Source organism: Dendrobates tinctorius, unplaced genomic scaffold, assembly GCF_039654945.1.
Source record: "Dendrobates tinctorius isolate UK_male_01 unplaced genomic scaffold, ASM3965494v1 ptg000030l, whole genome shotgun sequence".
In the NCBI taxonomy this organism is placed as follows: Eukaryota; Metazoa; Chordata; class Amphibia; order Anura; family Dendrobatidae; genus Dendrobates; species Dendrobates tinctorius.
In genome coordinates, this window is record NW_027361698.1 from 35,729,215 (window position 1) to 35,756,628 (window position 27,414).

The 27,414-nt window shown below is 46.8% G+C and overlaps 1 protein-coding gene across 7 annotated transcripts in view; it reads left to right on the forward strand.

The window, feature by feature from the left end:
- The window catches only part of AFG2A (AFG2 AAA ATPase homolog A), a 739,142-nt gene that overhangs the window by 59,864 nt on the left and 651,864 nt on the right, over nt 1–27,414 (forward strand). For all 7 annotated transcript variants that reach the window (XR_012231536.1, XR_012231538.1, XR_012231537.1 and 4 more), the window contains one exon: nt 3,151–3,207. Coding sequence is in view for 4 of the 7 variants with exons in the window: in XM_073572029.1 (XP_073428130.1) it covers nt 3,151–3,207 (57 nt within the window). In the remaining 3 variants the exon portion in view is untranslated. The remainder of the gene's footprint in view (nt 1–3,150; nt 3,208–27,414) is intronic.

Here is a 27,414-nt window from a genome sequence, read left to right on the forward strand (position 1 = left end):
ACACCTGGGGCTTATTATTGTGGCCTCTCCTTGGTTCAGGGAGAGCTTCTTATAGCCCCAGGAAGCGCCAATCCCCCGTCAGTTATACTTTCACCCTTGGCAGAGTGTGTTTGACCCCTGAGTGTGTTTGTGCTGTGTTCTTGTTTGCCGGATACTTTGGTTTTTGACTCGGTCTGTTCTCTGGATAATGCTTGTTGGATTCTGTTATTGTACCTTCTATGTCTGTTTGGCTTTGACCGCTGCTCGGTCCCGACTATCCGTTCTGTCTCATCCTTGGTACTGTACTGCTATCTCTGTGTATGACCCCCGTTTGTCTGACCTGAGGATTCCTATAGTTATGTCCTGCAGTATCTCTGCAGCAGGACGCTAAGCCCCGCCCCTTTCAGTCACCTGACCTTAGGTCCTGTGCTGCTTGCTAACTTTGGCATCCCAGGTCCTGTCTGCCGGAGTTTTCCCCCGCTGTAGCCAACACCGAGCCCCTCTGCAGTGTGGGTGAGTCCCTGTTCAGTTGTGGCTGTCCGCCGGCGCTGACCGGACTGTGATAAGTTCCTCATGGCAAAGAATACTCAGGATCTGAAAAAAACAATTGTTTCTCTTCATAAAGATGGCCTAGGGTATAAGTAGATTGCCACCACCCTGACACTGAGCCGCAGCGCTGTGACCAAGACCATACTGCAGTATAACAAGACAGGTTCCACTCAGAACTGGCCTCGCCATGATTGACCAAAGAATTTGAGTGCACATGCTCATCATCATATCGAGAGGTTTTCTTTTCAAAATAGATGTATGAGTGCCGCCAGCATTACTGCAGAGTTTACAGGGGTGGGAGGCCAGCCTGTCAGGGCTCAGATCATACTTCGTACACTGATCAAATTGGCCTGCATGGATGTCATCCTAGAAGGAAGCCTCTTCTAAAGATGATGCACATGAAAGCCTGCAAACAGTTTGCCGAAGACAAACAGACTAATAACATGGATTACTGGAACAATGCCCTGTTGTCTGATGAGGCCAAGATATACTTATTAGATCAGATGGTGTCAAGTGTGTGGAAGCAACTAAGTGAAGAGTACAACATCAAATGTGTCATGGTGGTGGGAATGTCATGGTTTGGGGCTGAATGAGTTCTGCTGCCATCTGTGGGGAGCTACAGTTCATTGAGGGAACCATGAATGCCAACATGTATTATGACATACTGAAGCAGAGCATGATCACCTCCCTATCGAAACTGGGTCACATGACAGTATTCCAACATAAGGACCCCAAACACACATCAGAGATGACCACTGCCTTGCTAAAGAAACTGAGGGTAAAGGTGCTGCACTGGCCAAGCAAGTCTCCAGAACTAAACCCTATTGAGCATCTGTGAGGCATCCTCAAACAGAAAGTGGAGGAGCGCGAGGTCTCTTAACATTCACCAGCTCTGTGAGGTTGTCGTGGAGAAGTGGGAATTCTAGGTTAATGTTGGGATGGGTCCTGGATTCTCATCTTCTGGCGATGTCAAGAACATCTCTCACCCTATAGAGCCTGTTCTGCTACACATTGATGTGGAGAAACCTGGGAACACTGTGAGAATAATGTTCTTCGATTTCTGTAGTGCTTTTAACACCATACAGCCAGGTCTACTGAGAAACAAGCTGGGCCTTGTTGGTGTGGACCTCCACCTGGATCCTTAACTATCTCACGAACCGACCTCAGTTTGTAAAGGTTCGGGACAGTGTGTCAGACACGGTGATCTGCAATACAGGGGCACCTCAAGGTACAGTTCTTGCCCCTTTTCTCTTCACACTGTACACTGCGGATTTTAGGTGCAACTCATCTAGCTGCTACTTGCAGAAGTATTCTGATGACTCTGCAATAGTAGGCCTCATCACAGGAGGTGATGAAAGAGAGTACAGAGACACTAACCAAGCTTTTGTGGAGTGGTGTCAGAGGAACCACCTTAGGAATAATTCCGGGAAGACCAAGGAATTGGTGGTGGACTTTGGCAAGGGCAAAAATCCACCAGTAGTGGTGAACATTCAGGGAAATTACATTGAGATAGTCGACACCTATAAGTACCTTGGTGTGATCCTCAATAATAAGCCTGACTGGGCCCATCACTTGGATGCAGTGTACAGGAAGAGCCAAAGCGGGCTTTATCTGCTCAGAAGGCTGAGAGCCTTCGGTGTTAGAGGGGCACTCCTTGCATCCTTCTTCAAATCTGTTGTGGCATCAGTCATCTTCTTTGGTGTGGCGTGCTGGGGCAGTGGCATATCAACCAGGGATAGGAATAGGCTGGACAAACTGATTAGAAGGGCCAGCTCTGTCCTGGGATGCCCCCTTGATCCAGTTCAGGAAGTAGGCGACAGGAGGGTACTGGCCAAGGTGAGCTACATGGTGCAGAATGATTCCCATCCCATGCATGAGACCGTGACAAAGATGTGCAGTACTGTCAGTGTCCGGCTACTTTATCCTAAATGTGAGAGGGAGCGCTATCGAAAGTCCTTCCTTCCTGCTGCAGTTAGGCTGTATAACCAGCACTGTCCAAAACGGAGAACGACCCAAACAGTGAACTGATAGATCCAAAGTTGACAGTCCGGTTACATTTTTTCTTTTTTTTTTTTTTTTTTTTTTTTTTTTCCCCGTATATGAACCTACCTACTGTTAATGTAATGCCTTTATGCATCTGTATCTGTACTTGTTCCTGCCTTGCTACTGTAATGCTCTGAATTTCCCCATGGTGGGAGGATTAAAGGATTATCTTTATCTTATCTTATCTGAGTGGATCTATGTAATGCTTTATTACTCCTATGGTGGTACTGCAGGGATAATAAACACTTACTGTCTGGTGTCCCCACAGACTATTAAGGCTGATCACTGGGGTCCTGACAGTGGGACTCTTTGTCATTAGTGTATTGTCAAGTGACCAGTCCAATAAACAGGGTTTATCCAAATTAGGCTGGTATTTCGGCCCCAGTATATCATGTGGTTAGGAAGGCTTACAGAGGAAATTTTTGTCTATCAACTGTGACCTTTCAAGGTGCATTCCCATTACTCATATAGGCCTTTAAAATAGTCATGCGTAGACCATCGATACAAACTGAAATAACTGAGCATTTAAGTAATTAGGGGCATTCCATTTTATATAGATTTATTCATTTTCTATTGCAGATTTTACGGAGAGTCTGAGGCCAAGCTGCGTCAGATATTTGCTGAAGCATCACAGCGGTAAATAAATCTATGGATGTTTTTCCCTATTTTTCGTTTAGTATTTCAGTGTATATATATAGCTATCATATTATTATTTATATATGTAAAGCTGAGTGTATGAATGTGTGTTTTAATGTATCAAGCCATGCCCACTCCACATACACCCGCCCACTGGCAGGTGGAGAGTGGAATTTAAAGAGGGAAAGTGCGGGACGTGGGTGGTGAGTGAGGTTGCGGTGGGAGAGAGCGGGGCTGTGGAGGGAGAGTGGGACACGGATGGAGAGCGGGGCTGCAGAGGGATAGAATAGGACGACGCATGGAAGGCGGGGCTGCAGAGGGAAAGAGTGGGATGGCGGGTGAAGAGCGGGTCTGCGGAAGGATACAGCGTGATTGTGGGTGGAGAGTGGGGCTATTATGGGAGAGAGTGGGACGCGGGTAGAGAGCGGGGCTGCTCAGGGAGAGAGTGGGACTGCCAGTGGAGACAAGGGCAGCGGAGATAGAGAGCGGGTCGGTGAGTGGAGAGCAGGGCTCTGGAGGGAGAGAGTGGTAGGGCCTTTGGAGAGCGGGGCTGCTGAGGGAGAGAGCGGGGCTGTGGTGGGAGAATGCGGGACAGTGATTGGAGATTGGGGCTGCAGAAGGAGAGAGCGTGACTGTGGATGGAAAGCTGGACTGCGGAGGGAGACAGCGGAACTGCTGAGGGAGATAGCAGGACGGCCAGTGGAGACAAGGGCTGCAGAGGGAGAGAGCGGGACGGTGGATGGAGAGCGGGGCTGTTGAGGGGAGAGAGCAGGACGGCCAGTGGAGATGGGCTGCGGAGGGAGAGAGCGGGACGGTGGAAGGAGAGTGGGTCTGCTGAGGGAGAATGCGGGATGGTGGGTGGAGAGCTGGGCTTCAGAGGGAGAGAGCGAGACATCAAGTGGAGAACGGGGCTGTGGAGGGAGAGAACGGGACAGCGAGTGGAGAGCGGGGCTGCGGAGGGAGGAAACAGGGCTTTGGAGGGAGAGAGCGGGACGGTATATATCCCCTGTGGCTTATACTACTATACTATATACCCTGTGGCTGATACTACTATACTATATATCCATGTGGCTGATACTACTATACTATATATCCCCTGTGGCTGATGCTAAAAGGAGTGTGAGGTGGTGCAGGAGAAGGCTGTGTTAAAAGCAAAAGCATGAGCTCTATCAATACTTAGGTAATCATTTAATTAATTTGTGTCACAAAAATCTGTAATGTTGAATATATGATGTGAAATGTTTTTGTGCAATATAATCATTATACCGTATATACTCGAGTATAAGCCGACCCGAGTATAAGCTGACCCCCCCTAATTTTGCCACAAAAAACTGGGAGAACTTATTGACTCGAGTATAAGCCTAGGGTGGGAAATGCTCCATAGATTATTCCCCCATATGGTGTCCCCAGAAGAAGCTCCATAGATTATTCCCCCGTATGCTGCCCTCATAAGAAGCTCCAAAGATTGTTCCCCCATATGCTGCCCCCATAAGAAGCTCCAAAGATTGTTCCCCCATATGCTGACCCCATAAGAAGCTCCATAGATTGTTCCCCCAAATGCTGACCCCATAAGAAGCTCCATAGATTGTTCCCCCAAATGCTGACCCCATAAGAAGCTCCATAGATTGTTCCCCCATATGCTGCCCCCATAAGAAGCTCCAAAGATTGTTCCCCCATATGCTGACCCCATAAGAAGCTCCATAGATTGTTCCCCCATATGCTGACCCCAGAAGAAGCTCCATAGATTGTTCCCCCATGTGCTGCTGCTGCTGCTGCATGTAAAAATAAAAAAATGACATACTCACCTCTCCGTCACTGGGTGTCAGGTGCCGGTGTCACTGCTGGCACCTGAGATACTCCCGTGTCCTGCGTCCATGGCTTCTCACCGCTGTCTGCCATGTCATCAGTCAGCGACGTTCAGACTGCAGGGGGCGCGGCGCACTAATCACGTCACCGCGCCCTCTGCTGTCTGAAGTCACTGACCGATGACAGACAGCAGCAAGCAGCCATGGACGCAGGACAGGTGAGTATCGCTATACTTACCCGTCCTGATGCTGTGTCTTGAGCCCCCAGCTTCTCCGCGCTCTCTCTTCCTGCCTTCAGCGGTCATGTGGTACCGCTCATTAAAACTCATGAATATGCGCATATTCATGAGTTCTAATGAGCGGCACCACGTGACCGCTGAAGGCAGGAAGAGAGAGCAAGGGGAGAAGCTGGGGGCTCAAGACACAGCGTCAGGACGGGTAAGTATGACCTGACACCCCCGCCCCCCTTCCCCCTCCGACCCCCTTTGTATATGACTCGAATATAAGACGAGGGGGGGACTTTCTTTTTTGGGCTGAAAATCTCGGCCTATATTCGAGTATATACGGTAATTTGTTATAACTAACCACAGATAGTTACTATGCTTAGGCTTTTCAGCTAGTTTTTTTATAAAGCACATATGTAAAAAAAAAAAAAAAGATCTTTCCACATACTGTATGCATTACTGTACATAAGACCAACAGAAAAAGACCGGCATCACTTTTCTGGTTCCAAAACTAAATTATGAATAGTGTCAGTGGGAAAAGAATGGGATAAAGGCATTTATACACCTATAAGCAATTAAGTCAACTGCCCAGCCCATTATCCTTGGCTTGCTCATCTGAATGTAAAATAGTCTGTGTGTACATTCCATAAGACTGCTGTCACCTCTACAAACGGGAGGCATGAGCTGGACAATTTTATTGAGGATTAAAGGTTTTTCTATTTTATTCTATAAAATGCAATAAAATGAGCATTACATTTACATGTATAAAGACTTACTTAGACCTCTATGAGTGCACCAAATTATTAAAGGGAATCTGACAGGGTTTTCCATGTAATCTGAAAGCAGCATGATGTAGGGACAGAGACCCTGATTCCAGTGATTTCCCCTACTAGTTTGTGTTTTGCTGTTTCAATAAAGTTAGTGTTTTTTTAGCAGGAGACTATCACTAGGGGACTATGTCTAGTGCCATGTAGTCATCTTGCTCTGAGTAGCCATAGCCCCAACACTGAGCAGCTGTTTAGCAGCTTTATAAGTGGTATTATCATTGTTATACAGGACTCTGCATACTGAGCTCTGCCAGATCTGCAGTAGAGAAACCTGTGATTGTATCACAACTGCAGAACCCAGTAAACTAAGTGATACATCAGTGCAATTAGGATCTCTGTCCCTACATCATGGTGCTGTAAGTTTTATAACCTGCCCAGGTTTCAGAACTAATGCACTCTCAGGATGCAGAAAACCCATGTGAAGATGGCGGCAACACAGGTGCAAAATACTGATGAGACAACCACTCACAACCTACCAATTCATGGAGGGGGTGATTACTTAGTATTAGATTGCACAAAAGGGGCTTTTATAGGGCGCTGGTCACACACAGCAAATACACAGTGTCTGGCTTACAGCCTATTAGTGACACCCATACTATTAAATTAGGCAGGTTGCCCAGTGCTCTCTCAGTGCATCCCATGAGAACAGACACCTTAGTTTGCAAGGCCACAAATGCTGAGTTTGGCTGCACCCTGAAAAGTGAAGGGCAAAAAAAAAAAAGTGTGAGGACTCGTGTCGCGGGTAGCGAGCTTGCATATCTTGGCCAAAATGAGTCCGAACACTCAACTTAATAGACCACAAAAAGAGGACTAAAAATCCTCCTAAAATTCAAGCACAAGAGCAGCTTGCATAGGGCTTTGTATCACAACTGCAGTACCCAGTGAACTTAAGTGATACATCACAGGAATTGGGGGTCTCTGTCCTTACATTACGGTGCTGTCAGATTTATGTATCAAAAACCTGCTGACAGATTTCATGTAAATACGTCTACAAACACCCGGAGTACAACATCTGTAAATATCAATAAACAAATAATTGAATCAGTCTCTGGATTTCAGTGTATACTGTATTCTTGAAAAAACTAATTACAATAGATAAGTGGTAGGCAGAGACATTACGGAAGTATTGAATATATGGGTATAAATATAGAAAAATACATTGTACTAGCTCAAAAAACCTTGAGAATAAAAGCATATCAAGTACCAACAGTTATGGTTTCTGTATAGAACATATTCTGAATAACGTTTGTCACTATTTACCATACAGTAGGCTGTTTACCAAGAACAATAATATATGGCAACCTTGCAATACACATAAAGAATACTATAGTGTGGAGAACTTCCTTCTAGCCTACTAAATACAACTTGTGGTCCAGATATCCTTCAGACATGCAGGCACAGAGGAATGACGGTCTGGAGTTCAAAGATCCAATCCAGTTTGCTTTTTTTAGTTGACCAAACCTATGCGGAGTTTCACGGTCTATACCTTCAGTGGGGGCACTATAAAGTCCTTAACCCTTTCACCTCCTATGTTTTAAACTGCCTGACCAGGCCAAATTTTACAATTCTGACCAGTGTAACTTTGTTTTAATAACTCAGCGATTCTGAGATTATTTGTTTTGTGACATGTTGTACTTTATGTTAATGGTGAATTTAGGCCGATATTTTTTGCGTTTATTTGTTCAAATATCTTGGTGAAAATTTTGAAAATTTTGCAGTTTTCAACCTTAAATTGTTTATAACCTTAAACTAGTTAGTCGTGCTGTATAATATGAATATATAACATTTCCCACACAACTACTACTTTACATCAGCATCATTTTTGAAGCATAAACATTTAACCCTTCTAATTTCCTAACAGAAAAATATTTTCAGCAATTTCTCATTTTTCCAACAACAGTTACAAAACCATTTTTTAAGGGACCACATCACGTTTGAAGTGACATTGAGGGGCTAATGTGACAGAAAATATCCTAAAGTGATGCCATTTTAAATACTGCACCCTTCAAAGTGCTGAAAGCCACATTTTGAGGCACTTTACTGGAATTAATGTAATGTGAAAGAAAAAAAAATGAACAATGTAATTTTGTCCAACCAAAATGTTCACTTAGCTCCAAATTTTGCATTTTTACAAGGGTAACAGGAAAAATTGAACCGTTCAATTTGTTGTGCAATTTTTATACACAGATACCCCAGATGTGGCAGAAAACTACTGTTTGGGTGCACGGCAGGGCTTGAAAGGGAAGGACCGCCATTTATCTTTTTGGAGCGCAAAATTGGCTGGAATAGATAGCGGACACCATGTCTCATTTGCAGATCCTTTGATATTCCTAAACAGTTGAAACCTTCCAAAAGTGATCCCAATTGATCTAACAGTGTGAAGAGCACCTTTAACCCCCAGGTGCTTCTCAGAATTTTATCAAGTTGAGCCATGAAAATCGATCACATGTTTTCCTCAAAAATGTTACCTTAGCCCCAAATTGTTTTTTTTTTTACAAGGGTACCAGCAGAAAATAGACTGTACAATTTGTCATGCAATTTCTCCTGAGTTTGCCATTATCCTATATATCAGACCTAGGCAAAGTGCGGCCGTGGGGCTGGAAATCAGAGGTCTATATCAGACCTAGGCAAAGTGCGGCCATGGGGCTGGAAATCAGAGGTCCATGGGCAGCATGATGCCCGCCTAGCCAATCGCTGTCTCCATGTGCGCCGCGGCTCTGTGCTGCGCTGCTGACTCCTTTGGTGTAGGAGGGGCCTCCGGCCTCTTCTTCCATCAATCAGCTTATGAAACAGCTGACGTGATGAAATGATGTCATCCGTGTTACAGAACCCCCCAGCACCCCGAATAGAAGATGCATGTATGATAGTTTTAATGTGAGATGTATGCCCTTAATGCAGCAACCAACCGGCTGCCCCCCTTGGCAGAGGTAAACGAGATATCCCACTTCTGACCTCCCCCCACCTTTGTAAATCCCACGGCTATTGTAATGTATATCTGGCGTCTTAATTGGAGCCTGTTATCTACTGGCCCGCCACATATTGATTGTCCTGTCCTCTGTATGTATATATATTCTGAGACCAATGAGTAAAATGTTGTCACACTGGAAATACATGGAGAAGCAGTGATCTTTTATATGTTCCCATGTTACAAAGTCTTTCGAGCCAGCGTCCTTCATCCAGAAGTGAGGAAAAGCAGGGTGGACCTCACGAAACACGGGGTGAGAATGTAAGAGGTATTGCAGCACAGAAGACCCCGTTACAATCGCGTCAGCTGTTTACTCCGGAGAGTCTGCGCACAGTGCCAGGAAACGGGATGAGGTGAGTATGTGATGTTTTTTTTCCTTATGTGTATGGGCTATTTGGGTGGGCATGGGGAGGCTATGGGGGTGACAACATGGTGCAGCACACATGGGGTGATCATATGGTGCAGCACACATGGGGGCCTGACATGGTGCTGCACATGATGGGGTGACATGGTGCTGCACATGATGGGGTGACATGGTGCTGCACATGATGGGGTGACATGGTGCTGCACATGGGGGGGTGACATGGTGCTGCACATGGGGGGGTGACATGGTGCTGCACATGGGGGGGTGACATGGTGCTGCACATGGGGGGGTGACATGGTGCTACACATGGGGGGGTGACATGGTGCTGCACATGGGGGGGTGACATGGTGCTACACATGGGGGGTGACGTGGTGCTGCACATGATGTTGCATATGGGGGCAACGTGCAGTGTATATAGGGAGGCTGTGTGAGGCTCATGAAGTGCATATAGAGAGGCTGTGTGGTGCTCATGATGCATATGGTTGAGGCTATGTGGGGCTCATGCAGTATATAGGGAGGCTGTGTGGGACTCATGCAGTATGTAGGGAGGCTGTGTGGTGCTCATGCTGCATATGGTTGAGGCTATGTGGGGCTCATGCAGTATATAGGAAGGCTGTGTGGGGCTCATGCATTATATGGGGAGGCTGTGTGGAGCTTATGCCGCATATGGTTGAGGCTATGTGGGGCTCATGCAGTGTACACTGGGTGCAGAATTATTAGGCAAGTTGTATTTGAGAGGATTCTTTTTATTATTGAATAACAACTATTTTCTCAATCAACCCAAAAGACTCAAAGATATCAAAGCTTAATATTTTTGGAAGTTGGAGTGTTGTTTTTTTTTTTTTAGATTTGGCTATCTTAGGAGGATATCTGTTTGTGCAGGTAACTATTACAGTGCAGAATTATTAGGCAACTTAATAAAAACCAAATATATACCCATCTCACTTTTTTTATTTTCAACAGGTAAACCAATAGAGCAACACAAAATTTAGAAAAAAGCATTTGACATTCAAAAACAAAACAAAAAAAAAATCAGTGACCAATATAGCCACCTTTCTTTATAATGACACTCAAAAGCCTTCCATCCATAGATTCTTTCAGTTGCTTGATCTGTTTACGATCAACATTGCGTGCAGCAGCCACCACAGCCTCCCAGACACTGTTCGGAGAGGTGTACTGTTTTCCCTCCCTGTAGATCTCACATTTTATGAGGGACCACAGGTTATGGGGTACAGATCAGGTGAACAAGGGGGCCATGCATGTCATTATTTTTTCTTCTTTTAGACCTTTACTGGTCAGCCACGCTGTGGAGTATCTGGATGCATGTGATGGAGCATTGTCCTGCATGAAAATCATGTTTTTCTTGAACGATACCGACTTCTTCCTGTACCACTGCTTGAAGAAGGTGTCTTCCAGAAACTGCCAGTAGGTCTGGGAGTTGAACTTCTCTCCATCCTCAACATGAAAAGGTCCCACAAGTTCATCTTTGATGATACCAGCCCATACCAGTACCCCACCTCCACCTTGCTGGCGTCTTGAGTCAGAGTGGAGCTCTCTGCCCTTTACTGATCCAGCCTCGGGCCCATCCATCTGGCCAATCAAGAGTCACTCTCATTTCATCAGTCCATAAAACCTTAGAAAAATCAGTCTTAAGATATTTCTTGGCCCAGTCTTGACGTTTTATCTTATGTTTCTTGTTGAAAGGTGGTCGTTTTTCAGCCTTCCTTACCTTGGCCATGTCCCTGAGTATGGCACACCTTGAGCTTTTTGATACTCCAGATAATTCATGGGCAGTTATTTTGCGCCTTTTTTTATCAACACACTTCTTGCGACCCTGTTGGATATTTGCCATGAAACGCTTGATTGTTCGGTGATCACGCTTTAAAAGTTTGGCAATTTCAAGACTGCTGCATCCCTCTGCAAGACATCTCACAATTTTTGACTTTTCAGAGTCAAATCTCTCTTCTGACCCATTTTGCCAAAGGAAAAGAAGTTGCCTAATAATTAAGCACACCTTGTTGTGTTGATGTTATTAGACCACACCCCTCCTCATTACAGAGATGCAAATCACCTGATTTACATAATTGGTAGTTGGCTTTCAAGTCTATACAGCTTGGAGTAGGACAACATGTATAAAAAGGATGATGTGATCAAAATACTAATTTGCCTAATAATTCTGCACCCAGTGTATATAGGGAGGCTGTGTGGGGCTCATGCAGTATATAGGGAGGCTATGTGGGGCTCATGTAGTATATAAGGAGGCTGCGTGGGGCTGATGCCGCATATGGGGGAGGCTGTTGGGGGGGCTCATACGATATGCAGAAGGGGCTGTGCTCGGGTTCAAACGATATATAGGGGGAGGTCAACATACTTAATTCTGCTCAATATACAATTCTGATACAATTAATATTAATACAATTATCAATAATATAATAATTATAAAATATTGATATTAATATTGAGCAGAATTAATTTTGGCCTATTGGATCGGCCCTCCACAACAGTCACGGTCTTTCATGTGGCCCCTCAGTAAAATTAATTGCCCACCCCTGCTATATATGGTTGGAAACTACTTTTTAGGCACAGTGTAAAGCTCAGAAGGGCAGGAACACCATATAGGTATAAAAATTTTCCCTTCACCCATGACGGTACACCTGAGAGCGAGATCCACCCAACAAGGACAGGAAACCTGCAATAAAAGGGCGCATCAGTTGATTTCCTGTCCTTGATGGGACCCTTCTGCTGGAAACGGCGGTTTAGATAGGAGATTTTTTATTACCCAGCCCTGTCCCGAAGGCCAGGCTATATGCCTTTGGGCCAGCCTTCGGGGTGCTGGATGTGCCATCCACGGGTCCAGTAGGGGCTCAGATGTACGTGCAGTCGGTAGAGATGGAGATGCGTTGCATGTCTTGGTCCGCTGCACCACCCTTCTTCCTCTGCACTCCCCGCTCCCAGTCTTTGCTGTGCAGCATATTGGGCTGGCTGGGACGCACTTGCGGTATGGGCGCACTATGCTGATATCACAGGCACAAGGCACGCTGGGGAATGGGTGTATGCCTTAGTGTCAGAAGAGGGGGTGCGCAAAAGAAAATGATGGCGCCCTATGCGAAAATGCTGGCCGGGAAGCGCAAACATATCGGCCCATTGCAGGATTTGGGGGGGGGGACGGCAATCAACTGGCATTGCATTGTAGGAGGCGTAAGTGAGGAGTAACACTGTGGATCCCCAAAAAAACTGCCCTTACGCTCAAGCTCTCCTCTGTCATGTAGTACCAGAGACAGCAGCAACCACCACCTCCAGCTCTACATCAACAGCATTGGCATAGTAAAGAGAGCATTTGCCGGATTCTCTAGTGACACGAGAAAGTCTTCTATTTGGAGGTAAATTTTAATAGGGGATGTCCTCTGGGGGAAAAACGGAAGTGGAAGTTTAACAGCAGAAAGCAGGCCAAATTTATGTATGGCAATTCCTCTTCAAATTCCAAAAAGTCCTCTCAATGGCTCCAGGCTAGCAGAAGGGGGACGGCTTTTCCTCTTTATCTTGGCGTGGGAGAACATCTCCCCCAGTCGCTGGGTTCTGAACATAATAAATGAAGATCTGCAGATCAAATTTTACAGGAAACGGTTGACAACAAGGATTTATGGCAGGACATGGAAAAAAAATTCTAGAATTTTCAGACCAACCTCTAGGGGATAAGGCTCCATTGGCTATCATTCTAGAATTCCTGCAGTTTTAGGTAGGATTGTCGACTCATACCCTCAAGGTTTAGGTTTCAGCTTGGGCACGTTGTACAATTGTACACAATTCATAAAATCATGTGGTAGGTCCAAGCCAGTCACAATCTCAAGAGTTCCCCCATGGGATCTAAATCTTGTACTAGAGGCATTAACCAAAGACTTATTCAAACCCCTACAGGAGTTGTTTGCTAAGTACCTTACACTTTAAAACCATTATATTGGTGGCACTGACATCGGCCCACAGAGTGAGCGATATTCAGGCCCTCACTATACACAGAAATGAGGATAGGGTTATACTAAGACCTGACCCGGCCTACCTTCCTAAGGTAGCCTTAAAGTTCCATAGGATCTAAGAAATTAGTCTACCCTCCATTTGTAATAACCCTAGGAATCCAGGTAGGGGGGGATTCCATAGGTTACACTGTCAGAGTATATGGCTATGGACAGTCAGTGAAGGAAACCCCAATCCCTGTTTGTAGCATTCTCTAGGTAGCAGTAAGGGATACGGGGTTTCCAAAGGTACCATTGCGAGGTGGATCAGGGAGGCCCGTAATTTGTCCTACTTTGCAAGTGGTGCTCCGGTTCATGAAAGCATCAAGGCTCACTCCACCAGAGCTATGGCTACCTCCTGGGTGGAGAAGGCGGAGGTATCAATTGATCAAATTTGTTTGGCTATTACCTTGTCTTCTTTAGACACTGTCGACTGGATCTATGCTCCTCTGCTGACTTGACCTTTGGTAGACGTGTGCTGCAAGCGTTGATTCCTCCGTAAGGTGTTTAAATTCTCCCGAAATCTAACGTGTGCTGTCATGGGTGAAGGGAAAACATCAAGGTTACTTACTGATAGCCAGTCTTTCCAGAACTCATAGCAGCACCTGTGTATTTCTCCACCTTTCTCACCATATGAGTGCACACTGTAGATTGGGTGTTATGCATGGCGGTGTCGGTTATGTATATAATCTTTTATGGAGGTCCTCGCATGCTGTGTAACCTAACTCATTCGGGGAGAGGTGCCTCCCTTTTATTTCAGTAAGTTTCTTGTCCATGGTGGGTGGATTCCGCTCTCCGGTGTGCTGTCTTGGGTTCTGGAAAAAACTGCTACTAGTCCGTAACCGTGGTGTTTTACTGGAATGATTTGCAAGTGCCAAGTCAGAGGTGCCAGCACAGCAGAAAACCCTGAAAGTGACCACATTTTACAAACTACACTGTTTAATTAATTCATCTAGATGTGGAGTGAGACCACAGGTGTGTCACAATAGTTTATGCTATTGCACGGTGAAGGAAAAAATGATTACATTTTTAACAGCGAAATGTTGTTTTAGCCCCAATGTTTATTTTTCAAAAAGGAGAAAATGGACTGTGCAATTTCTCCTGAGAAAGAAGCTCTATATTGAAATTCAGAATTTTGCTGGAATGGTTTGCAGGCATCATGTCATATTGGTAGAGCCCCTGAGGTGCTATAACAGCAGAACCCTCTATAAGTAACCCCATTTTACAAACCGCATCCCATTCATGAATACATCTAGTGATACAGTGAGGATATTGACATTACAGGAGTGTCATAGAATTTTGTACCATTGGGTAGTGAAAAACTAATAATTATATTTTTATCACTAAAATACTGTTTTAGCCACATTTCATTTTCACAAAGAGAAATTGGTAAAAAATGCCCCATAATTTTTACTGAATGTAGCAATACCCCATACAAGGCTGTACAGTAGTGTTTGGCAACACGATAGGGCTCAGGAGGGGAGGAGCACTTTTTCAGTTTTGTGGCGCTGATTTTTCTAGAATAGTTTGGGGATTCAATTTACAGAAACCTTGATGTGCGTCAACAGCAGAAACACCCTCACAATTGACCCCTCTTTGGAATTTTTACCCCTCCGGGAATTCATCTGCGGGTGTAGTGACGATTTTGGCTCTATCGGCGTTTTCAAGAAACAAACATGCAGTGGAAGTTGCACAGTGAAAGTCGCAAATCTGCCTCTGTAGTGCCCAGATTGTGCTTATTTTAGGCACATTTTGGGGGGGGGGGGAGATGTCATTTGGATTTGGGAGCACATATTTTGCTGGATTTCTTTTGGTGTTACCTATGTCTCTTTTCCAAAGTCTTTGTGCTATGAGTATTTTATTGGACACCTCCTATATTTCTGTTAACAGGTGACGGACTCTGGTGAGGACTTGTTTTGAGTTATAGCTTTTATTAGTGACATTTTGGGTTACAGAACATTTTTGTATCCGTTAACATTTATCCTATGCTCGACTTTGAGCACTGCTTCAGTCTCAGTCTAAATCTCTTGAGTGACATGATTCAGATGAAACCCCCGGCAGATCCATTCACTGCAATTATGCAGCAGAGTTATTCTGCACTCTGTCTGTCCTCTATTCAGTGGTCTCCGGCTTTTCAGAGGTGCACAAAACTGTGGTCGGCTGCGCTTTTGTGCACAACTTAAAAGATCCCTGAAAAGAAAGACATCGCTGGTTCATAGGCAAGACAGAGTCCGCAATATCTCCGTATCCCTCACTTTAGGGAATCTTCCATTGAGGGTTCTGTCTGAATCACGTATTTTAGAGATTTACATAGAAACCCCGGTGCAGGATAAATGTGAGCCGAGCCTTACTGCGATCTTCGGGAGACAGAAACAACAAATCAACAGCAGGTCAAGAATTGGTTTAATTTATTCTTTAGGTCGCTTCGATTACAGCTGTGACAAATTTATATACATTTTTTGTGTTTGGCCATTATCACATGCTTTTTTTCATCAGCAGTTTGATGAAAAAATCAGTTTTTTTCTGTATATATTTTTTTTTATTAGTGATGTTTATTGAAGTTGTTAACTAGTGTGACAGTTTTATAGATCATGTCATTCCGGACACGGCAATACCAAATGTGTACTTTTTTTTTTTTTTTTGTAACATAAATATATTGACAAAATGACCAAGTATGGAATGGACAACTCAACTGTTAAGTGGATTCATAACTGGCTTGTGGCTAGTGATTGGACCCAAAAAGTGGTTATAAATAGCTGTACATCCAGTTGTAAGAATGTCTCAAGTGGGATACCACAGGTCTCTGTCCTGGACCCTGTCTTGTTCAACATCTTGTGAGGTATTTACTCACTCAGCTGCTTGCAGAGGTACCGTATTTTTCGGACTATAAGACACACTTTCCCACAGGGAAAATGGCTGCTGGAGGCAGACCATGTGCAGATTGAGATTTTTGCTCCGAGATCTTGTCTCCTGAGATCTACGGACGAGATCTCGTTGCCGAGATCTCAATCTGCACCTGGGGAATTAAACTGGCCTCTGGGAAAATGGCCGCCAGAGGCAGCGCATGTGCAGATTGAGATCTTGGAGCCGAGATCTCAAACTGCGCATGCGCCACCTCCGGTGGCAATTTTCCCAGAGGCCACAGCATCAAGGCAATAGAAGTGCAGGGGTTCCGGGCTTTCATAAAATATTGCCGGAGCCCCTCGCACCACCGAGCACTGCCGAACCTTCTGCACCAGGCTGCGATGGTAGAGAGATCATCGCCCAGCAGCGTCGGACCTCCGGAAGAATCGCACGACTCCTGCTGCCACCAACGCGGACAACCCCCCCCCCCGGGTAAGATGAATCCAGAACTGTAAGATGGACCCCCATTTGACGCATTAATTTTTTTCCCCATTTTCTTTATGAAAATTTGGGGTGCGTCTTATGGTCCGATGCTTCTTATAGTCCAAAAAATGTGGTGAACACAGGAACGCCTCTTGTTGTAAAACACCTGCTGGTTCATTAGCGCTCAGCATAAACCGTAGCAGGGTTGAACAAAGTAAACGCGGCCTATTGGCAAAATAAAACAAAGTCCAATGGAGTCCTTTTCCCTCCAAGATTCAACCTCACCCGTGATTCATTGTGGAAACTTCACACTAGACCTTGGAAATCTATGTCCCAGAGTCTGGAGGAAGAGTGGAGAGGCCACAATCCAAGCTGCTTGAGAGGTCTAGTGTGAAGTTTCCACAGTCAGTGATGGTTTGGGGAGCCATGTCATCTGCTGGTGTAAGTCCACTGTGTTTTATCAAGACCAAAGTCAGCGCAGCCGTCTACCAGGAAGGTTTAGAGCACTTCATGCTTCCCTCTGCCGACAAGCTTTTTGGAGATGGAAATTTAATTCTCCAGCAGGACATGGCATGAACTGGGGTGAACCCTGACATCACTGCATGAACACTGCCGGAAAAAGCCGAAGACTGCCGAGTGCAGTGAATACCGCTGGATGTTAATGAGCGGCCCCGAAAGCAGATGCGGCCGGGAGACAGCGGGACGGGAGGACTCGTAGCTGGGCAGGTAAGTATAATTATAATGTTTATTATTAATGTTATGCTTTGTTTTACAGGCCCCCGCCCCATCCCATATCTGTAAAGTCTTCGTTCGGGGTTTGCGTCATCTTCAGCCCCGAGCTCGAATTTTACAAAATAACTCAGGCGAACCCGCCGATCCTGATCATTGTGGGGTTCGCCCATCACTGGGTATGACCCTACTTCAGCTGTATCTGCCTTCTCAGGACACAGATGCTGCTGAATATAACAGTGGAGAAGAGAACTATCACATTCTGCTCCACCGTTCAGTCTATGCAGAGACTAGAGATCCAGCCAGGACCCATTGATGCTTTGAGACCAAAATGAGAGTACGAATGTTTAATAGTTTGTTGTTGCCACGTGAGCTTCTCACATGGCCTAAAAGTCTGGGCAGGATATTCAGTCTCTGCACAGACTGAACTTTGGAGGAGACATCCACTGGCTAAGCAGCAGAGAAGAGCAGGACACATGCAAGGTGTGTGTATGTGTTGATGTAGCAGAGCTGTGTGTACACTGCGGAGACATCGTACTGTGTGGTCAGCATTGTGGAGACCAAGTAGCTAGTACCATACTGGGTGGGAACACTTAACTGGCTTCAGTAGGAGCAATATATCAGTGTGGACGGATGTAGGCATGTACAGCAGGCTTTAGGTAAGGGTACTGTCTTCGTGTAGAATAAATATTGCCATGCTGCAGTCAGCATCCCTTTTTCTTATCTTTCATAGTTGGTAGGTTTGTTTATGCTTATGAAACTGTTGCGTTCGGGAGACCCAGGGTTACTCTGGATCACGGTCCGAGCTCGGACTGTAAAACACAGAGAACTGAATTAAGCCTAATACTTTATTCACATATTCATATTTCATGGTCTGAAACTGCAATTTAATGACTTACTGTGGGTCTCTACTCCCGAACTTAACAGTTTCATATATGCCTAGGAGGCCAAAGAGTTCAGGCCAGGAATCCAGCGGTCAGTCCGAAAAATCACCGTCCGTGTTGGAACCGTGATAAAAGGATGTTTTAATTCAGCCTATTAGAGAACCTGTCATTCGAAAAAAAAACGCTATTAAAGGGAATCTGTCACCCCATTTTAGCCCTATAAGGGTACCGTTACACTTAGCGATGCACCAGTGATCCCGACAACGATATGGATCGCTGGTGCATCGCTAAGTGGTTGCTAGTGAGCTGCCACACAGGCAGATCTCACCAGCGACATAGCAGCAGTCGGGGGTCGCTACTTACCTGTCAGACGAGGCGATCCTGATGGCCACCCGCCCGCGTCCACGCGTCGCTCGTCGGCGCCACAGGAAGCCCAGCAGGAAGCTGACGACGAGAAACGGTCCAGGACGGTCTCGCGCGATCAAGGATAATCAGCGGGGGAGTCGGTTGGAGGTAAGTATCACAAAACCAGTGACGTTACAGCGATATTGCTAGCGATATCGCTATGTGTAACGGGCCCTTAAGATGCGGCCACCGCCATCAGGGGCTTATCTACAGCATTCTGTAATGCTGTAGATAAGCCCCCGATGAAACCTGAAACATAAGAAAAACACGTTAGATTATACTCACCGGGGAGCGGAGTTGGGTGCGGTGGGTGTCGTGGTCCGGTACGGTGCCTCCCATCTTCATACGATGATGTTCTCCTCCTTGCTTCTCCCTCAGCTCTGGCACAGGCGTACTTTATCTGCCCTGTTGAGGGCAGAGTAAAGTACTGCAGTGTGCAGGCGCCGGGAAAGGTCAAATAGGTCCGGCGCCTGCGCACTGCAGTACTCTGCTCTGCCCTCAACAGGGCAGATAAAGTACGTGTGCATGGGAGTCGAGGGAGAAGCAAGGAGGAGGACATCATCGTATGAAGATGCGAGGCGTCGGACGGCACAGCGACATCCATCTGACTGGACCGAATGCCAGGGTGAGTATAATAGAACTCTTTTTTTCTTATCTTTCAGGTTACATCGGGGGGCTTATCTACAGCATTACACAATGCTGTAGATAAGCCTCTGATGGCAGTGGCCGCAGTTAATAGGGCTAAAATGGGGTGACAGATCCCCTTTAACCTGCAGTTAAGGGGTTAATCGCATTCTGACACTGTGTGACCGCCGCACTAAAGTCACCACTGCAACGAAGAAATTAACTTTTTCATAGCGGCGAGGCTTCAATCACCACTCAGTACACTGTGAGCGGTGACTGTAACCACACCTCGACACTGACTGACAGCCGGCTCTGTACTGATGCACTGCTGAGCTGGCTGTCAATCAGTGCTGGGACCTGTTTACAGCCGCTGCTCACTATGTGCTGAGCGGTGACTGAAGCTGCACCCCTATGATGAAAAGCCAAAGGCAGCTGGAAGGATTAAAGTTAATTTGTCTCGGCTTTCAGGGCGCTATTGAACACTATTAACCTGCAGATTAACCCCGTATATGCATGCTTAGTGTTTTTGACATTTGTCCTCTTTAAGGTACATTCAAACAATCTTATTTTCGACCTGCATAGTGTCAAATGTCATCCTATGTGCTGTGAAAAAATCACTGCATGCTCTTGTCTGGTTTAGTTTATAGGGCAGATCATTGCATATTAATACCAGAGAGTTTCTGCACCCATCCGCTATGTGGACAGTACATGGAGCTGCACAGAGCCAGTCAATTTCTAAGGCTAGCTTCACACTAGCGCTTTTGAGAGCAGTGACGGCCTGCGCACGGCCGCCGCTAAGCCCCACCCCCTGCCGCACCTCCGCCGGCGGTAGCTCCGCCTACCGGCACATGACGCTGCATGCGTCCTGCGTCCCCTATCTTTATCACTGGGGGCGCAGGCCGTGTGCAATATGCGTTTGGCGGCGCATGCGCCTTTTTGACGGTGCGCCGAGCGCAACCAAACTGCAGCAGGTTGCGTTTGGCGCAGGTCGGTGCACCGTCAAAAGGACGCATGCGCCGCCAAACGCATACTGCGCACGGCCTGTGCCCCCAGTGATAAAGATAGGGGACGCAGGATGCATGCAGCGTCATGCGCCGGTAGGCGGAGCTACCGGCGGAGGCGCGGCAGGGGCAGGGCTTAGCGGCAGCCGTGCGCAGGCCGTCGCTGCGCTCAAAAGCGCTAGTGTGAAACTAGCCTAAATTGCGGACGTGACTGGCACAAGTTTTACAATTGCTACATGAATATAGCATAAAAATTGTAGATACTCGCCATCTGACCCATAATAACTGGAATAACCCTCTAACAACCAGTGATGGCCCTTTAATAACTAGCTATCCGTTATTGGTCGCAATACAGCTTCTATGATTTCTTTGCGCAGATTGTGGCTTGCGACCGACTCTTGGAGAGCAATGTGGTAAAAAAAAAAAGTTGAGGACCACTGCAGGGTGTGGAGTCGGTAAGTCAAACCTGCAACTCCGACTCCTCGATTTCCCTTACACCGACTCCACGACTCCGACTCCCACATATATTGCTTATATTTAAGTGAAAAATTTATTGTAGTACAATGTGAACATCAGACATTTAATCATTTTTATGATACAATAATCAAGATATTTAGATAGAACATAATATATATTTAGTGGAATACAACTTTAGAACACAAGAAACTAATAAATTGTAAATATGTAATACACTATGTAATATCGATTTTATATATATATATATTGTGGCAGGGCTAAGGGTCGTGTAATCGATGGGAGATATGTGTCTCATAAATGGCTTGTCTCAATACTGTAAGGCATAACAGATATTGCTGTATTATTATTGTTTTGAAGGACCTGTGGTGAGGTCAGTCATGTGACCAGTCAGCTGCTGTGTTCGTGGGTGTGGCTACACTCTTATAATTTGGCCTGCTCTTGAACCAGGCAGCTGTATGTGAGGGGGTATACACCTCCTGTGTGCGCTGAGGCTCGCGGACTGAGCCTGAAGGAAAGAACATTCGATGTTACTTTGTCTCCTGAACTGAAGGCTGTTTATTTTGGTGACGTGCTGTTTGGTGTACAACGTAAGGCCTGTTTCACACTTCCGTTTTTGTGTCCGCCAAACGGATCCGTTACCGTTTTTTTGACGGAAACTGATGCAAACGGATCCGTTTTTTTAAAAACGGATCCGTTTTTTTGACGGATCCGCGGTAACCGTAATGGAAGTCTATGGGACAAAAAAACCCGGATCCTGCAAAAAATGGCGGATCCGTTTTTTTACGGAAAACAACGGATTTTGACGGATTTGAAAAAACGGAAGTGTGAAACAGGCCTAATAAACCGCATGAACTTTAAGGGAACCTGCCTCCTGACTGTCTCCCGTCGCACCTAAGCAAGTCGAATCCCTACAATTGGTGCTAGACGTGCGGGCTGAGTTCCCAGCAGAGACTTGAGACCGTTGCTGCATGTCCTGGGTAAAGTTTTCAGCGAGGCAGCAAGCTCTACCCGGAATAATGGAGGGCCTGCTGAAACACCTGGTCCAGGCCCAGACACCGCAACAGGAGGCCAACAGGCTGTTCTTACAGCAGCTCCAGCAGAGCCAGCAGGAGCAACGACAGCAGAGCCAGCAGGAGCAACGGCAGCTGATGCAGCTTCTGGCAACCGCCATCCAGGAGGGCAGGACGAGCGCCCCAACCCCAGGTACGGCTGATGCCACCCACGTCACGAAGGCGGTAAGATGCGCTTTGCAAAAAATGACCCCTGAGGATGATGTGGAGGCCTTCCTGACAGTGTTTGAGAGGGAAAAACTTCAGCCAGAGCGGTGGGAAGAGCCCCAGAAGGTGTACTTTGACCTGACTGTACAAGACGCCAGAGAGTATCCCAAATTAAAAGCGGAAATTCTCACACGCTTGGGGGTAACAATGACTACCAGGGCACAGCGAGTTCATCGCTGGGTCTATCACCGGGACAAACCACCGCGCTCCCAAATGTTCGACCAGTTGCACCTGGTCCAGAAATAGCTGCAGCCAGAGTCGTCTTCCCCGGCACAGATGGTAGAGTGAGTGGTCATGGATCGGTTTGTGCATTCTCTGCCAAGACCCCTACAGACTTGGGTTGCCCAGGGTGATCCCCAAAATGCCGATGAACTGGTTGGGCTGATCGAGAGATACCAGGGGATGGAAGGTTCCTTGGGGAAGCAGCCCATTCCGTATTGGGGGTCCCAGCAGGGGGCGGAGTCTCAAAGGGGTGGCGCGTCCAAGGTCAAAAGGGGTGGGGGAGGCGGTGCCCAAGGTCCCCACTGGTGATATTATTTGCTGGAAGTGCCACGGACCTGGACATATAGCTGCCTGATGTTCCCAGACAACAGAGCAGATGGACTGCAGCATGGGACGCCATAGTTCATACTACGCATATCCAGCTTGCAGTGTGAATTCGCCACCTAATGAGGGGCCACAAGCATGTCCTGTGAAGGTGAACAGGCGAGCAGCAATGGCGCTTCTAGACTCCGGGAGCTTGGTGACCCTTGTGAGGGCCAGTTTTCCTCTCAACATACTCCCGGGTAAAAAGATTGGCGTTCGGCGCATCCATGGAGATGCAAAGGACTACCCTATGGCCAGGGTGAACATTGAAACTGCGCATGGCACCGAGTCGCATGAAGTTGGCGTTGTTCGAGATTTGTTGCATCCTATAATTATTGGTCGGGATTTCTTTCTGTTTTGGGATCTGTGGGGGAAGGGTTCTGAGTGTGCTAGCAAGAGCAGGGAACCAATCCACCCCAATGAGTTATTGCCACCACCAGAGGCAGACAAGTTTCCTTTGTGTCCTTGTTGGGGATGAAGAGGAAGGGTCCCCTGCACCTGACATCCCGGAGTTAGGGGTGGCCGGGGAGAATTTTGAGACTGCCCAACATAGGGACCCCACGCTGAGGGTAGCCTTTAACAATGTCACCGTCATTAATGGGGTTGCACAACAGCCGGGAGCAGACACAAGGTTTCCCTATTTTATGTTGAGTGTGGAATTGTTGTACCGGGTCACGAAAATAAGGGAGGAGGTGGTAGAGCAGTTAATAGTACCAGGCCCCTATAGACGGAAAATGTTGGACATGGCCCATTCACACATCTTGGGGGGACACCTGGGGGTGGAAAAAATGCAGGAACGGTTTGTACAGCGGTTCTATTGGCCTGGGTGTCACCGGGAAATAGCAAACTATTGCAGGTCCTGCCCGACATGTCAGTTAACTGCCCCCACATCTCATTTTCGGAACCCTCTTGTGTCACTGCCCATTATTGAGGTGCCATTTGAGAGAATTGCCATGGACTTGGTCGGTCCCTTAGTTAAATCAGCTCGGGGCCATCAGTATATATTAGTCATCCTGGACTATGCCACACGCTATCCTGAGGCCATTCCCCTGAGAAACTCCTCCACGAAGAGTATAACCCGCGAGCTGGTCCATGTGTTTTTCCGTACAGGTTTGCTGAAGGAGATCCTGACCGACCAGGGGACACCTCTTATGAGCAAGGTGATGAGGGAATTGTGCAGAGTCTTGCAAATCTCCCAGTTGAGGACTTCAGTGTACCTTCCGCAGTCAGATGGCCTTGTTGAGAGGTTTAACAAGACACTGAAGAGCATGCTGAGAAAAGTCATAGAGAAAGATGGTAGATACTGGGATTGTCTCTTACCGTATTTACTGTTTTCTATCCGTGAAGTTCCCCAGGCCTCCACGGGGTTCTCGCCCTTCGAGCTTCTGTACGTCCGGCATCCATGAGGTCTCCTAGATGTAGCCAAGGAAACCTGGGAAGCCAAAGTCACGCCTCACAGAAGCGTCATTGAGCATGTGGCACTGATGCAGCAGAGGGTTGCGAAGGTGATGCCGATTGTTAAAGAACATCTCTGCCAGGCACAAGAGGCTCAGGCCAGGGTCTACAAACGGTCAGCCAGAGTGAGGCAGTTCAATCCAGGAGACCGAGTTCTCGTGCTAATCCCGACGGTGGAGAGTAAGTTCTTGGCCAAGTGGCAAGAGCCATATGAGGTGGTGGAGAAGCTGGGAAGCTACAAGATCCACCAACCTGGAAGACGGAAGCCATACCAGGTTTACCATGTCAACCTCATCAAGCCGTGGCAAGATAGAGAGCCAGCGGTAACTCCATGCTTGCTGGGCAACCTAGAAGGGGAGGTTGGAGCGGTTACCATAGCGGAGACGCTATCGAAGCCCCAGAAACAGCAGTGCTGGGAGTTACTCCAGAAAAACAGGGACCTGTTCTCAGAGTTGCTGGGGTGCACGAAGGTGGTGGAGCATGAAGTTCTGACCGAGCCACATGTGCGGGTGAACGTGAAACCGTATCGTATTCCTGAGGCCCGGCGAGAGGTAATCTCCAAGGAGGTGCAGCGTATGTTGAAACTCGGGGTCATTGAGGAATCCAAGAGCGGCTAGTCGAGCTCGATTGTCCTGGTCCCAAAACCTGATGGTGAATGGAGGTTCTGCAACGATTACCGGAAGCTGAATGAGGTCTCCAAGTTCGACGCTTATCCCATGCCACAAATTGATGAGCTCATCTAGAGACTTGGAACTGCCAGGTACATAACCACTTTGGATCTGACAAAGGGATACTGGCAGATCCCCATGGCACAGGAAGCCAAGGAGAAGACGGCATTCTCCACACCTGACGGGTGCTTTCAGTATATCCGGATGCCGTTTGGCTTCAGGGAGCTCCAACAACCTTCCAGAGGGCTATGGATAGAATCCTTGCACCTCTTAACTATATGCTGCCGTGTACCTGGATGATATCGTCATCTTTACCCCGGACTGCGAGTCTCACCTGGAAAAGGTCCAAGCAGTGTTTGACACTCTAAGAGAGGCGGGGTTTACAATAAACCCAAAAAAGTGTGTCTTGGGTAAGGAGGAAGCCAAGTACCTCGGATATGTAGTGGGGCGTGGCGAGATCAAACCCCAAATCAATAAAGTGGACGCAATTCAAACATGGCCGAGACCTCTGTCAAAGAAGCAAGTTAAAGCCTTCCTGGGGATTGTGGGATATTACAGGAGGTTCATCCCAAACTTCGCCACAATGGCTGCACCTCTAACTGATCTGTTTAAGGGGACAAAGTCAGTGATGGTCAGCTGGTCCGAAGAAGCAGAGTCAGCCTTCCAAGAAATGAAGGGAGCTCTTTGTAAGCAACCCGTTTTGGTGGCCCCAGACTTTAAACGTGAATTTGTCCTCCAGACAGATGCCTCAGATGTCGGGGTATGAGCAGTCCTTTCCCAAGAGATACGTGGGGAGGAGCATCGTGTTCTCTACTTGAGTAGGAAGTTGACTTCTTTGTGAGAGAAATTACTCAGTTGTAGAGAAGGAGTGTTTGGCCATAAAATGGGCAGTGGATACATTATGGTACTACCTGGTGGGACAGAAGTTTAGATTAATATCCGACCATGCCCCACTCAGGTGGATGAGGGAAACAAAGGGTAAGAATGCTAGGGTCACCCGCTGGTTCTTAGCCCTACAAGACTTCAGCTTCCATGTAGAGCATAGGGCTGGAAGCTACATGGGAATGCCGATGCCCTCTCCAGAATCCCTTGCCTGGTAGGTGAAAGTGTCAAGCCCCACGCCTTTAGGCAGAGGGGGAGGTATGTGGCAGGGCTTTGGGTCGTGTCATCGATGGGAGATATGTGTCTCATAAATGGCTTGTCTCCATAATGTAAGGCATAACAAATATTGCTGTATTATTATTGTTTTGAAGGACCTGTGGTGAGGTCACAGTCATGTGACCAGTCAGCTGCTGCGTTCGTGGGTGTGGGTACACTCTTATAATGTGGCCTGCTCTTGAACCAGGCAGCTGTATGTGAGGGGGTATACACCTCCTGTGTGCGCTGAGGCTCGTGGACTGAGCCTGAAGGAAAGGACATGTGGTGTTACTTTATCTCCTGAACTGATGGCTGTTTATTTTGGTGACGTGCTGTTTGGTTTATGACGTAATAAACCGCATGAACTTTAAGGGAACCTGCCTCCTGACTGTCTCCCGTCGCACCTAAGCGAGTCGAATCCCTACAATATATATATATATTGTGTATGTATATATATATATACAGTGGGGAAAAAAAGTATTTAGTCAGTCAGCAATAGTGCAAGTTCCACCACTTAAAAAGATGAGAGGCGTCTGTAATTTACATCATAGGTAGACCTCAACTATGGGAGACAAACTGAGAAAAAAAATCCAGAAAATCACATTGTCTGTTTTTTTTTTCATTTTATTTGCATATTATGGTGGAAAATAAGTATTTGGTCAGAAACAAAATTTCATCTCAATACTTTGTGATATATCCTTTGTTGGCAATGACAGAGGTCAAACGTTTTCTGTAAGTCTTCACAAGGTTGCCACACACTGTTGTTGGTATGTTGGCCCATTCCTCCATGCAGATCTTCTCTAGAGCAGTGATGTTTTTGGCTTTTCGCTTGGCAACACGGACTTTCAACTGCCTCCAAAGGTTTTCTATAGGGTTGAGATCTGGAGACTGGCTAGGCCACTCCAGGACCTTGAAATGCTTCTTACGAAGCCACTCCTTCGTTGCCCTGGCGGTGTGCTTTGGATCATTGTCATGTTGAAAGACCCAGCCACGTTTCATCTTCAGTGCCCTTGCTGATGGAAGGAGGTTTGCACTCAAAATCTCACGATACATGGCCCCATTCATTCTTTCATGTACCCGGATCAGTCGTCCTGGCCCCTTTGCAGAGAAACAGCCCCAAAGCATGATGTTTCCACCACCATGCTTTACAGTAGGTATGGTGTTTGATGGATGCAACTCAGTATTCTTTTTCCTCCAAACACGACAAGTTGTGTTTCTACCAAACAGTTCCAGTTTGGTTTCATCAGACCATAGGACATTCTCCCAAAACTCCTCTGGATCATCCAAATGCTCTCTAGCAAACTTCAGATGGGCCCGGACATGTACAGGCTTAAGCAGTGGGACACGTCTGGCACTGCAGGATCTGAGTCCATGGTGGCGTAGTGTGTTACTTATGGTAGGCCTTGTTACATTGGTCCCAGCTCTCTGCAGTTCATTCACTAGGTC